Here is a 13,825-nt window from a genome sequence, read left to right as displayed (position 1 = left end):
CCTGTTGGAGCCTGTATATCTGGTCCCGTTGGAGCCTGTGATATATGGTCCTGTTAGAGCCTTTTGGAGCCTGTGATATCTGGTCCTGTTGGAGCCTGTGATATCTGGTCCTGTTGGAGCCTTTGATATCTGATCCTGTTGGAGCCTGGGATATCTGATGCTGTTGGAGCCTGGGATATCTGGTCCTGTTGGAGCCTGTATATCTGGTCCTGTTGGAGCCTGTATATCTGGTCCTGTTGGAGCCTGGGATATCTGGTCCTGTTGGAGCCTGGGATGTCTGGTCCTGTTGGAGCCTGTGATATCTGGTCCTGTTGGAGCCTGTGATATCTTGTCCTGTTGGAGCACGTGATATCTTGTCCTGTTGGAGCACGTGATATCTGGTCCTGTTGGAGCCTGTGATATCTGGTCCTGTTGGAGCCTGTGATATCTGGTCCTGTTGGAGCCTGTGATATCTGGTCCTGTTGGAGCCTGGGATATCTGGTCCTGTTGGAGCCTGTGATATCTGGTCCTGTTGGAGCCTGTGATATCTGGTCCTGTTGGAGCCTGGGATATCTGGTCCTGTTGGAGCCTGTGATATCTGGTCCTGTTGGAGCCAGGGATATCTGGTCCTGTTGGAGCCTGTGATATCTGGTCCTGTTGGAGCCTGTAATATCTGGTCCTGTTGGAGCCTGGGATATCTGGTCCTGTTGGAGCCTGTGATATCTGGTCCTGTTGGAGCCTGGGATATCTGGTCCTGTTGGAGCCTGGGATATCTGGTCCTGTTGGTGCCTGGGATATCTGGTCCTGTTGGAGCCTGGGATATCTGGTCCTGTTGGAGCACGTGATATCTGGTCCCGTTGGAGCACGTGATATCTGGTCCCGTTGGAGCACGTGATTTCTGGTCCTGTTGGAGCACGTGATATCTGGTCCTGTTGGAGCCAGGGATATCTGGTCCTGTTGGAGCCTGTGATATCTGGTCCTGTTGGAGCCTGTAATATCTGGTCCTGTTGGAGCCTGGGATATCTGGTCCTGTTGGAGCCTGTGATATCTGGTCCTGTTGGAGCCTGTGATATCTGGTCCTGTTAGAGCCTGGGATATCTGGTCCTGTTGGAGCCTGGGATATCTGGTAATGTTGGAGCCTGTGGTATCTGGTCTTGTTAGAGCCTATTGGAGCCTGTGATATTGGCCCTGTTGGAGCCTGTGATATCTGTTCCTGTTGGAGCCTGTGATATCTGGTTCTGTTGGAGCCTGTGATATCTGGTCCCGTTGGAGCCTGTGATATCTGGTCCTGTTAGAGCCTGTGATATCTGGTCCTGTTGGAGCCTGTGATATCTGGTCCTGTTGGAGCCTGTGATATCTGGTCCTGTTGGAGCCTGTGATATCTGGTCCTGTTGGAGCCTGGGATATCTGGTCCTGTTGGAGCCTGGGATATCTGGTCCTGTTGGAGCACGTGATATCTGGTCCTGTTGGAGCACGTGATATCTGGTCCTGTTGGAGCCTGTGATATCTGGTCCTGTTGGAGCCTGTGATATCTGGTCCTGTTGGAGCCTGTGATATCTGGTCCTGTTGGAGTCTGTGATATCTGGTCCTGTTGGAGCCAGTTAGAGCATGTGATATCTGGTCCTGTTGGAGCCTGTGATATCTGGTCCTGTTGGAGCCTGTGATATCTGGTCCTGTTGGAGCCTGTTGGAGCCTGTGATATCTGGTCCTGTTGGAGCATGTGATATCTGGTCCTGTTGGAGCCTGGGATATCTTATCCTGTTGGAGACTGGGATATCTGATCCTGTTGGAGCCTGGGATATCTGGTCCTGTTGGAGCCTGTATATCTGGTCCTGTTGGAGCCTGTATATCTGGTCCTGTTGGAGCCTGGGATATCTGGTCCTGTTGGAGCCTGTGATATCTGGTCCCGTTGGAGCCTGTGATATATGGTCCTGTTAGAGCCTTTTGGAGCCTGTGATATCTGGTCCTGTTGGAGCCTGTGATATCTGGTCCTGTTGGAGCCTTTGATATCTGATCCTGTTGGAGCCTGGGATATCTGATGCTGTTGGAGCCTGGGATATCTGGTCCTGTTGGAGCCTGTATATCTGGTCCTGTTGGAGCCTGTATATCTGGTCCTGTTGGAGCCTGGGATATCTGGTCCTGTTGGAGCCTGTGATATCTGGTCCTGTTGGAGCCTGTAATATCTGGTCCTTTTGGAGCCTGGGATATCTGGTCCTGTTGGAGCCTGTGATATCTGGTCCTGTTGGAGCCTGGGATATCTGGTCCTGTTGGAGCCTGGGATATCTGGTCCTGTTGGTGCCTGGGATATCTGGTCCTGTTGGAGCCTGGGATATCTGGTCCTGTTGGAGCACATGATATCTGGTCCCGTTGGAGCACGTGATATTTGGTCCCGTTGGAGCACGTGATATCTGGTCCTGTTGGAGCACGTGATATCTGGTCCTGTTGGAGCCAGGGATATCTGGTCCTGTTGGAGCCTGTGATATCTGGTCCTGTTGGAGCCTGTAATATCTGGTCCTGTTGGAGCCTGGGATATCTGGTCCTGTTGGAGCCTGTGATATCTGGTCCTGTTGGAGCCTGTGATATCTGGTCCTGTTAGAGCCTGGGATATCTGGTCCTGTTGGAGCCTGGGATATCTGGTCCTGTTGGAGCCTGGGATATCTGGTCCTGTTGGAGCACGGGATATCTGGTCCCGTTGGAGCACATGATATCTGGTCCCGTTGGAGCACATGATATCTGGTCCTGTTGGAGCACGTGATATCTGGTCCTGTTGGAGCACGTGATATCTGGTCCTGTTGGAGCACGTGATATCTGGTCCTGTTGGAGCCAGGGATATCTGGTCCTGTTGGAGCCTGTGATATCTGGTCCTGTTGGAGCCTGTGATATCTGGTCCTGTTGGAGCACGTGATATCTGGTCCTGTTGCAGCCTGGGATATCTGGTCCTGTTGGAGCATGTGATATCTGGTCCTGTTGGAGCCTGTGATATCTGGTCCTGTTGGAGCACGTGATATCTGGTCCTGTTGGAGCACGTGATATCTGGCCCTGTTGGAGCCTGTGATATCTGGTCCTGTTGGAGCCTGTGATATCTGGTCCTGTTGGAGCCTGGGATATCTGGTCCTGTTGGAGCCTGGGATATCTGGTCCTGTTGGAGCCTGGGATATCTGGTCCTGTTGGAGCACGTGATATCTGGTCCCGTTGGAGCACGTGATATCTGGTCCCGTTGGAGCACGTGATATCTGGTCCTGTTGGAGCACGTGATATCTGGTCCTGTTGGAGCCTGTGATATCTGGTCCTGTTGGAGCACGTGATATCTGGTCCTGTTGGAGCCAGGGATATCTGGTCCTGTTGGAGCCTGTGATATCTGGTCCTGTTGGAGCCTGTGATATCTGGTCCTGTTGGAGCACGTGATATCTGGTCCTGTTGCAGCCTGGGATATCTGGTCCTGTTGGAGCCTGTGATATCTGGTCCTGTTGGAGCCTGTGATATCTGGTCCTGTTAGAGCCTGTGATATCTGGTCCTGTTGGAGCCTGTGATATCTGGTCCTGTTGGAGCCTGGGATATCTTGTCCTGTTGGAGCACGTGATATCTGGTCCTGTTGGAGCACGTGATATCTGGTCCTGTTGGAGCACGTGATATCTGGCCCTGTTGGAGCCTGTGATTTCTGGTCCTGTTGGAGCCTGTGATATCTGGTCCTGTTGGAGCACGTGATATCTGGCCCTGTTGGAGCCTGTGATATCTGGTCCTGTTGGAGCACGTGATATCTGGCCCTGTTGGAGCACGTGATATCTGGTCCTGTTGGAGCCTGGGATATCTGGTCCTGTTGGAGCCTGTGATATCTGGTCCTGTTGGAGTCTGGGATATCTGTTCCTTTTGGAGACTGTGATATCTGGTCCTGTTGACCCGAAAGAGCAAACACTCTAAACCAGCTCATGAAAAGGAGAGAGCCAAGATCCAACGACAGGAAACACTGTAAACATACTGAGGTGGCAAATAGGGGGCAATGTCACTCCAACAACACAAATCAATTCATCCTTAACCAGCAAATTAATTTAAAAAAGTAAAACCCCAATACAATTGTTCCAAAAGTTGCTTAAATGTCTGAAAAGAAAACACATTTTGTATACAGTGCATTCGTAAAGTATTCAGACCCCTTGACTTTTTCCATATTTTGGCTGTAAGCCTTATTCTAAAATTGATTTAAAAACATCTACACACAATACCCCATAATAACAAAGCAAAAACAGGTTTTTAGAAATTTGAGCATAATAATACAAAAATTCTAAAACGCAAATATTACATTTACATAAGTATTCAAACCCTTTACTCAGTACTTTGTTGTAGCACCTTTGGCAGTGATTACAGCCTCGAGTCTTCTTGGGTATGACGTTACAAGCTTGGCACACCTGTATTTGGGGAGTTTCTCACATTCTCCTCTGCAGATCCTCTCACTAGTCCACGTTGTAGTCAGATTAATCCTGCCAGTCTTTTCACTAGTCCACGTTGTAGTCAGATTAATCCTGCCAGTCTTTTCACTAGTCCACGTTGTAGTCAGATTAATCCTGCCAGTCTTTTCACTAGTCCACGTTGTAGTCAGATTAATCCTGCCAGTCTTTTCACTAGTCCACGTTGTAGTCAGATTAATCCTGCCAGTCTTTTCACTAGTCCACGTTGTTGTCAGATTAATCCTGCCAGTCTTTTCACTAGTCCACGTTGTAGTCAGATTAATCCTGCCAGTCTTTTCACTAGTCCATGTTGTAGTCAGATTAATCCTGCCAGTCTTCTCACTAGTCCATGTTGTAGTCAGATTAATCCTGCCAGTCTTTTCACTAGTCCATGTTGTAGTCAGATTAATCCTGCCAGTCTTCTCACTAGTCCACGTTGTAGTCAGATGAAACAATAGTAGCTCTATATGTTTTACTAGATGTGTTTTAATTGTCAATTTACCAACATTTCTGAAAATGTATATATCGCGTTTTGGAATGAAATTCTTCCTTTCTACTCTGAGACGGGCTCTGGACATTTCTGAAAATGTATATATCGCGTTTTGGAATGAAATTCCTTCCCTTCTACACTGAGACGGGGCCTTTGGACATTTCTGATAAAACCTGGGAATTCTGGGAAAGTTTCTGGATTGTTCCCTAATCAGGATTGTGGACATAAAAATAGAGACACGTACCCCACCAGTCCTCCGAATATCTCTGTGACGTAGGAGTAGTCTCCTCCTGACTTGGGAATGGTGACCCCCAGCTCAGCGTAACACATGGAGCCCAAAGCACAGATGCCTCCTCCACACACCCATACGATAAGGGACAGACCCACCGAACCAGCATGCTCCAACACCCCCTTAGGAGAGATGAATATCCCCGAACCAATGATGTTACCTGGGGGAGTGGAGAACAAGAGAGAGAGAGAGAGAGAGAGAGAGACAGATACGTTATTATCAGGTATAGTAGTTTCCTATGGTCTTCAACAACCTCCCAGTCCTGTCCCCTTTGTTGTGAGAGAGAAGAAGAACTTCAACAACCTCCCAGTCCTGTCCACTTGTTGTGAGAGAAAAGAAGAACTTCAACAACCTCCCAGTCCTGTCCCCTTGTTGTGAGGGAGAAGAAGAACTTCAACAACCTCCCAGTCCTGTCCCCTTTGTTGTGAGGGACAAGAAGAACTTCAACAACCTCCCAGTCCTGTCCCCTTGTTGTGAGGGAGAAGAAGAACACAGTGGAGAAAAACATTCATATCAACTCTAATAGTTGGACTTCCACAACCTCCCAGTCCTGTCCCCTTGTTTTTATAGTTGGAGGGGGTTTATGAGGACAGAAATCTGTTTTCTGTTATCAATTTGATAAACACCCCCATGTCATCACACAGCTGTTTCTGATCTGGGTTATCACCACAGTGGACTGAAATGACCACAGAGCTCTGTTCTGCAGGGTCAATGAACTGGACTGGACTACACTATGTAACCCTGGCTAACACTGAGGTCTGTTACTACACTATGTTACCCTGGCTAACACTGAGGTCTGTTACTACACTATGTAACCCTGGCTAACACTGAGGTCTGTTACTACAATATGTAACCCTGGCTAACACTGAGGTCTGTTACTACACTATGTAACCCTGGCTAACACTGAGACCTGTTACTACACTATGTAACCCTGGCTAACACTGAGGTCTGTTACTGTAACCCTGGCTAACACTGAGGCCTATTACTACACTATGTAACCCTGGCTAACACTGAGGTCTGTTACTACACTACGTAACCCTGGCTAACACTGAGGTCTGTTACTACACTACATAACCCTGGCTAACACTGAGGTCTGTTACTACACTATGTAACCCTGGCTAACACTGAGGTCTGTTACTACACTACGTAACCCTGGCTAACACTGAGGCCTATTACTACACTATGTAACCCTGGCTAACACTGAGGTCTGTTACTACACTACGTAACCCTGGCTAACACTGAGGTCTGTTACTGCACTACGTAACCCTGGCTAACACTGAGGTCTGTTACTACACTACGTAACCCTGGCTAACACAGAGGTCTGTTACTACACTATGTAACCCTGGCTAACACTGAGGTCTATTACTACACTATGTAACCCTGGCTAACACTGAGGTCTGTTACTACACTACGTAACCCTGGCTCTGCGTCCGAGGCTGGCTGAGGTTCCCATCTCTTCCACGTCCACAACATCCTCAACTGATCCAACAAACAGCTGTCAAAGCAAAGACCCCCGGGCAAGACATTCAACGTGTCCCCAAATGGCATCCTATTCACTATATAGGGCCCATAGTGCTCAGGTCAAATGTAGTGCACTATATAGGGCCCATAGTGCTCAGGTCAAATGTAGTGCACTATATAGGGCCCATAGTGCTCAGGTCAAATGTAGTGCACTATATAGGGCCCATAGTGCTCAGGTCAAATGTAGTGGACTATATAGGGCCCATAGTGCTCAGGTCAAATGTAGTGCACTATATAGGGCCCATAGTGCTCAGGTCAAATGTAGTGCACTATATAGGGCTCATAGTGCTCAGGTCAAATGTAGTGCACTATATAGGGCCCATAGTGCTCAGGTCAAATGTAGTGCACTATATAGGGCCCATAGTGCTCAGGTCAAATGTAGTGCACTATATAGGGCCCATAGTGCTCAGGTCAAATGTAGTGCACTATATAGGGCCCATAGTGCTCAGGTCAAATGTAGTGCACTATATAGGGAACAGGGTACCATTTGTGACACGGCCATCACCGCTATCTCAGAGGGAAGTTTTGAAGAACAGAACAAGAGAAGAAGTACGTGGATAATAGGGGTGTCTAATTGGTAGTCACCTCGCTGTAAACAGTTTGTCTGATGTGAGACAGCGAGGGGGCTCTGAGCTCCAGCGAGGGCCCAGCGAAGCACGCCATCCATCACAGTGCCTTTCTGGAAACAAACAGCTCTCTAAATGTAATGATGCTCCCAGTGAAACAACTCTGAACAGTAGAATTGGAGAGAGTATGGTGAGGAGAGGGGAGGAGAGGGGAGGAGAGGAGAGGAGAGGAGAGGGGAGGGGAGGAGAGGGGAGGAGAGGAGCGGGGGGAGAGGAGAGGAGAGGAGAAGGGAGGAGAGGGGAGGGGAGGGGATGGGAGGAGCGGAGGGGAGGGGCGGGGCGGGGAGGAGAGGAGAGGATGTTACATAACGCTCTTGTGTTTTGTTTTTGTGTTTTCATCACGAATCGTTGCATCGGCGTGGAGATTTAATGGGTGGCCCACAAACGCTTGGCTCAGATCTGATGTCTACAGTCCTGACGGCTGGGGAGCCTGGCTCAGATCTGATGTACTGACGGCTGGGGAGCCTGTACTGACGGCTGGGGAGCCTGTACTGACGGCTGGGGAGCCTGGCTCAGATTTGACGTCTACAATACTGACGGCTGGGGAGCCTGGCTCAGATCTGACGTCTACAGTACTGACGGCTGGGGAGCCTGGCTCAGATCTGACGTCTACAGTACTGACGGCTGGGGAGCCTGGCTCAGATCTGACGTCTACAGTACTGACGGCTGGGGAGCCTGGCTCAGATCTGATGTCTACAGTACTGACGGCTGGGGAGCCTGGCTCATATCTGATGTCTACAGTACTGACGGCTGGGGAGCCTGTACTGACGGCTGGGGAGCCTGGCTCAGATCTGATGTACTGACGGCTGGGGAGCCTGTACTGACGGCTGGGGAGCCTGGCTGAGAAGCAGTACTTAGTGGGACAGTTGAGGAAAGAGATAGAAAGCCAGGAAGAAGATCATGTCTGTTGTGGTCCAATCATCATCCTCCTCCTCCTCTGTGTTGAAGCTGTGTTGAGGACTTCAGATGAGAAGAAGGAGGTGAATGAGTTGATGCTTTGCTGAGCCTGGGTGGAGACGGACGTAGCCTTATAGATTTACATCACAGCCTATAGGGGTTTAATATACATTCTGTGATCATAGCTTCCTGTTCAAGAACAAGCGTTCTACACCACTTCCTGCCTCTCTGCCTTTGAATATGAGGCCCTTCAACCAGAGAAGGGAAAAGTTGTACTGTATATTTGCTATGGAGATGAAGAGAGTGACGTTACACTGCTCTCCTCCTGCATTTTCTGCCTTCTGCGTTGCAGTTGCATTAAAAAGAGGTTTCCAGGAGAGAAGAGGTTCTTGAACCTGACAGCTCTTCTAGGGTCAATAACAACAACAACAACAACAACAAGAAACCAGCGTCACAGAGAGAATTTAATTTTGTTCGCGTGTGTCGCAGCGGTCTAAGGCACCGTATCGCAGTGCTAGAGGCGTCACTACAGACCCTGGTTCGATCCCGGGCTGTATCACAACCGGCCATGATCGGGAGTCCCGTAGAGCGGCGCACAAATTCTGAAGTAAATAGGTACAAACATCAAACAACGACTAGGAGCACTGGGACACTGTCCTTAATGAAAAATCTATAAGATAAATAAATACAGTATGGGGATGAGGTAGGTAGATAGATGGGCTGTTTACAGATGGGCTATGTACAGGTGCAGTGATCTGTGAGCTGCTCTGACAGCTGGTGCTTAAAGCTAGTGAGCGAGGTAAGAGTCTCCGGCTTCAGAGATTTTTGCAGTTCGTTCCAGTCATTGGCAGCAGAGAACTGGAAGGAAAGGCGGCCAAAGGAGGAATTGGCTTTGGAGGGTGACCAGTGAGATATACCTGCTGGGTCACGTGCTACGGGTGGGTGCTGCTATGGTGATCAGCGAGCTGAGATAAGGCGGGGCTTTACCTAGCAGAGACTTGTAGATGACCTGGAGCCAGTGGGTTTGGCGACGAGTATGAAGCGAGAGCCAGCCAACGAGATCATACAGGTCGCAGTGGTGGGAGAGCAGTCAGGTCTGGAGTGAACCAAGGGCTATATCTGTTCCTGGTTCTACATTTTTTGAACGGAGCATGCTTATTTATGATGGTGAGGAAAGCACTTTTAAAGAACAACCAGGCATCCTCTACTGACGGGATGAGGTCAATATCCTTCCAGGATACCCGGGCCAGGTCGATTAGAAAGGCCTGCTCGCAGAAGTGTTTCAGGGAGCGTTTGACAGTGATGAGGGGTGGTCGTTTGACCGCAGACCCATTACGGACGCAGGCAATGAGGCAGTGATCGCTGAGATCTTGATTGAAAACAGCAGACGTGTATTTAGAGGGCGAGTTGGTTAGGATGATATCTATGAGTGTGCCCGTGTTTACGGCTTTGGGGTTGTACCTGGTAGGTTCATTGATAATTTGTGTGAGATTGAGGACATCAAGCTTAGATTGTAGGATGGAATGTAACTAACAGGAATGTAACTAACAGGAATGTAACTAACAGGAACGTAACTAACAGGAACGTAACTAACAGGAATGTAACTAACAGGAATGTAACTAACAGGGACATAACTAACAAGAACGTAACTAACAGGGACGTAACTAACAGGGACGTAACTAACAAGAACGTAACTAACAGGAATGTAACTAACAGGGACGTAACTAACAGGAATGTAACTAACAGGAATGTAACTAACAGGGACGTAACTAACAGGAATGTAACTAACGGGGACGTAACTAACAGGGACGTAACTAACAGGAACGTAACTAACACTAACAGGGATGTAACTAACAGGAACGTAACTAACAGGGACGTAACTAACAGGGACGTAACTAACAGGAATGTAACTAACACTAACAGGAATGTAACTAACAGGAATGTAATTAACAGGGATGTATTGATTGATCAGTGTATACAGTATTAAGATGTATTGATTGTTCAGTATATACAGTATTAAGATGTATTGATTGTGTATGTCTTCACACCACAAAGTTAATAGTTGGTGGGTGGACGGACGTGTGGCAGCCATTACAGCTGGGAATCAGTTTGATTACGATTCTACCAACTCCTTTAGGGCAACATATATTCATTGTTTTTGTCACAATTGCTCAAGCTCAGTACATTTGGTTGGGCATCATTGATGGACAGGAGTCTTTGGCATTGCAATTTGTGTAATTAACCTGCTGAAATACAAAAAAACTCTATTCCCAGGGTTAGCATTGCATTCACACCACATTACTGGCCTGTGTGACAGAGTGAAAAGATGGAAGCCTGTGTTAATAAAACATTCACTCCAAAAATCATCCAATCTGTTTGTAACAAGGTCTTTAAGTAATACTGTCTCAGTTTGTCTTTGGCTCGATCAAAACAAGGTTTTCTATAGCAAGCAAATCCATCCACTCTAAGAGGTTGTTGAACTCATCTCAAGACATCATGAGATCACAATGATATCACAGGATAGGATCCTTATACGGAACGTGGACCTTATACGCGTAACCGATGTGAAATGGCTAGTTAGTTAGCGGTGGTGCGCGCTAATAGCGTTTCAATCGGGTGACAGTCACTCGCTCTGAGACCTTGAAGTAGTTTGCTCTGCAAAGGGTCGTGGCTTTTGTGGCGCGATGGGTAACGATGCTTCGTGGGGGGTCAGTTGTTGATGTGTGCAGAGGGTCCCTGGTTCAAGCCCAGGTTGGGGCGAGGAGAGGGACGGAAGCTATACTGTTACATACGGAACGTGGACCTTATACGGAACGTGGACCTTATACGGAACGTGGACAGCAGGAATGATTACTGAGATGTTCATAATGAAACAGGTCACTGTTAGTGTAGTCTAAGGCATAAATAATGAAACAGGAATAACAGTAAGGAATAATGAATAGAACATGTACAGTGCTTTCAGGAAGTATTCATATCCCTTGACTTATTCCATGTTGTTGTTTTACGTCCTGAATTCACAATGGGTTTTAACCCATTAATTCTCACCCATCTACACACAATACTCAATTTTGTCAAAGTGGAAACATGATTTTAGATATTTTTTCTAAAGTATTGCAATTGAAATACAGAAATATCTAATTTACATAAGTATTCACACCACTTTGCTATGACGCTCCAAATTAAGCTCAAGTGCGTCCAATTTCCTTTGATCATCATTGAGACGTCGCTACAACTTGATTGGTGTCCACCTGTGGCATATTAAAACTGTTTGGACATGATTTAGAATGAAACACACCTGTCTATATAAGGTCCCACAGTTGACAGTGCACGTCAGAGCAGAAACTATACCGTGAAGTCCAAGGAACTGTCCGTAGATTTCTGAGATAGAATTGTGATGAGGCATATATCTGGGGGAAAGGGTAGGAAACAATTTCTAGAGTGTTGAACATTTCCGAGAGCAAAGTGGACTACATTATTGGGAAATTAAAAAACATGGAACTACCCAGATTCTGCCTAGAGCTGGCCGGACGACCAAACTGAGCAACCGGACAAGAAGGGCCTTGCTTGGTCAGGGAGTTGGCCAACAACCCAATGACCACTATGACAGAACTACGGAGTTCCTCGTCTGAAATGGGAGAACCTGCTAGAAGGACAACAGTCTCTACAACACTTCACCAATCTGGCCTTTATGGGAGAGCGGCCATACGGAAGCCACTCTTGAGAAAAAGGGACATGACAGAACGCCTGGAATTTGCAAAAAAAGGCACGTGAAAGACTCTGAGATCATAAGGCAAAAGATCCTGTGGTCTGACGAGACAAATATGTTACTCTTTGGCCTGAATGCAAAGTGCTATGTCTGTAGAAAACCAGACACAGCTCATCACCCATCTAACAACATCTCTACTGTGAAGCATGGTGGTGGCAGCATCACCCATCTAACACCATCTCTACTGTGAAGCATGGTGGTGGCAGCATCACCCATCTAACACCATCCCTACCGTGAAGCATGGTGGTGGCAGCATCACCCATCTAACACCATCTCTACTGTGAAGCATGGTGGTGGCAGCATCACCCATCTAACAACATCTCTACTGTGAAGCATGGTGTTGGCAGCATCACCCATCTAACACCATCCCTACCATGAAGCATGGTGGCGGCAGCATCATGCTATGGGGAATGCTTTTCAGTGGCAGCGACTGAGAGACTGGTAAGGGTAGAGGGGGAACAATGACTGGAGCCAAATACAGACAAATCCTTGATGAGAACCTGCTTCAGAGTGCAAACGGCCTTAGACTGGGTGGGGCGAAGACTTTACGTTCCAACAAGACAATGAACCCAAGCATACAGCCAAAGCAACGCTGGAATGGCTTCAGAACAACAATGTGAAAGTGAGTGGCCTTGCCAAAGCCCAGACTTGAATCCCATTGAAAATCCATGTAAAGACTTGAAGATTGCTGTTCACCACCACTCCCCATCTAACTTAACAGAGCTTGAGGAAAATATGCAAAGAAAAATGAGAGAAAATCCCCCAAATCTAGATGTGCAAAGCTGATAGAGATACCCAAGATGACTCACAGCTGATAGAGATACCCAAGATGACTCAAAGCAGTAATCGCCGCCAAAGGTGCTTCTACAAAGTATTGACTCAGGGGTGTGAATACTTATATACACACACATGTAGATATTTCTGTATTTCATTTTCAAATAAATTTGAGAAAATGTCATTATTGGGGGTATTGTGTGTAGATGGGTGAGAAAAATATATATTTAAATCAATTTTAAATTCAGGCTGTTACAACAAAGTAGATAAGTGGAATAATGTGTTCAATGATAAATACAATGTCTAAAGTGTGGAATAATACGTGTTCAATACCATTAGAATACTTAAAAAAATAATACCCTAAATATGATATTTGATCAACAATGACCTTTAACGTGATCAGAGAGGATACGGCCTTCCCTGTAGCTCAGTTGGTAGAGCATGGTGTTTGCAAAGCCAGGGTTGTGGGTTCGATTCCCACGGGGGGGCAGCACAGACAAAAAAATAATAATGAAATGTATGCATTCACTACTGTAATTCGCTCTGGATAAGAGCGTCTGCTAAATGACTAAAATGGTCAAAAAATATATAGGTTTGTTTTTAGCGCCAACAGCTAAATTGAACACGGTCCATTTCCTCTAAGTAGGTATCCCTCCAGTTCACATCAGATCAGATCATAAAGGCCACCGGCGTGTTATAATACAGTCCGCTGCCTGGTCGAGTTGGCCATTCAACCACATAGAGATCAGCGGAGAGATATCCAGCCACGTAAGCATTATCTGTAACAGTAGAAGTAGTCCTGAAGTCTCCGTACTACACCTCTCACATGATGCAACATCGTTAGGAGGTTTCCCCTTTATGTCGACCAGAACTTGTAGCCTATTCAGAGACACTCTGATATTCCGGTAGCCGGTACTTTACCGTTAAAACTAGAGCCTCAATGGTAACGATTAGATTTCATGAACCACTAAAAAAAATGTTGTCTGTGCGTAATGTTGCGCCACACAGTTAGTTGTTTTCTCCGTGGATAATGATCTATCTGTA

At 47.1% G+C, this 13,825-nt stretch overlaps 1 protein-coding gene across 1 annotated transcript in view; it reads right to left on the bottom strand.

The window, feature by feature from the left end:
* LOC106591035 (asc-type amino acid transporter 1) overlaps positions 1–13,825 on the bottom strand; it is a 62,690-nt gene that overhangs the window by 48,381 nt on the left and 484 nt on the right. Inside the window, exon 2 of the mRNA XM_014182208.3 lies at positions 5,153–5,357. Coding sequence (XP_014037683.1) covers positions 5,153–5,357 — 205 coding nt within the window. The remainder of the gene's footprint in view (positions 1–5,152; positions 5,358–13,825) is intronic.

The sequence above is a fragment of the Salmo salar genome, chromosome 11 (genome assembly GCF_965601325.2).
Source record: "Salmo salar chromosome 11, fSalSal1, whole genome shotgun sequence".
Taxonomy (NCBI): domain Eukaryota; kingdom Metazoa; phylum Chordata; class Actinopteri; order Salmoniformes; family Salmonidae; genus Salmo; species Salmo salar.
Note: the sequence above shows the minus strand (reverse complement) of the source record. Positions and strands in the feature narration are given on the sequence as shown.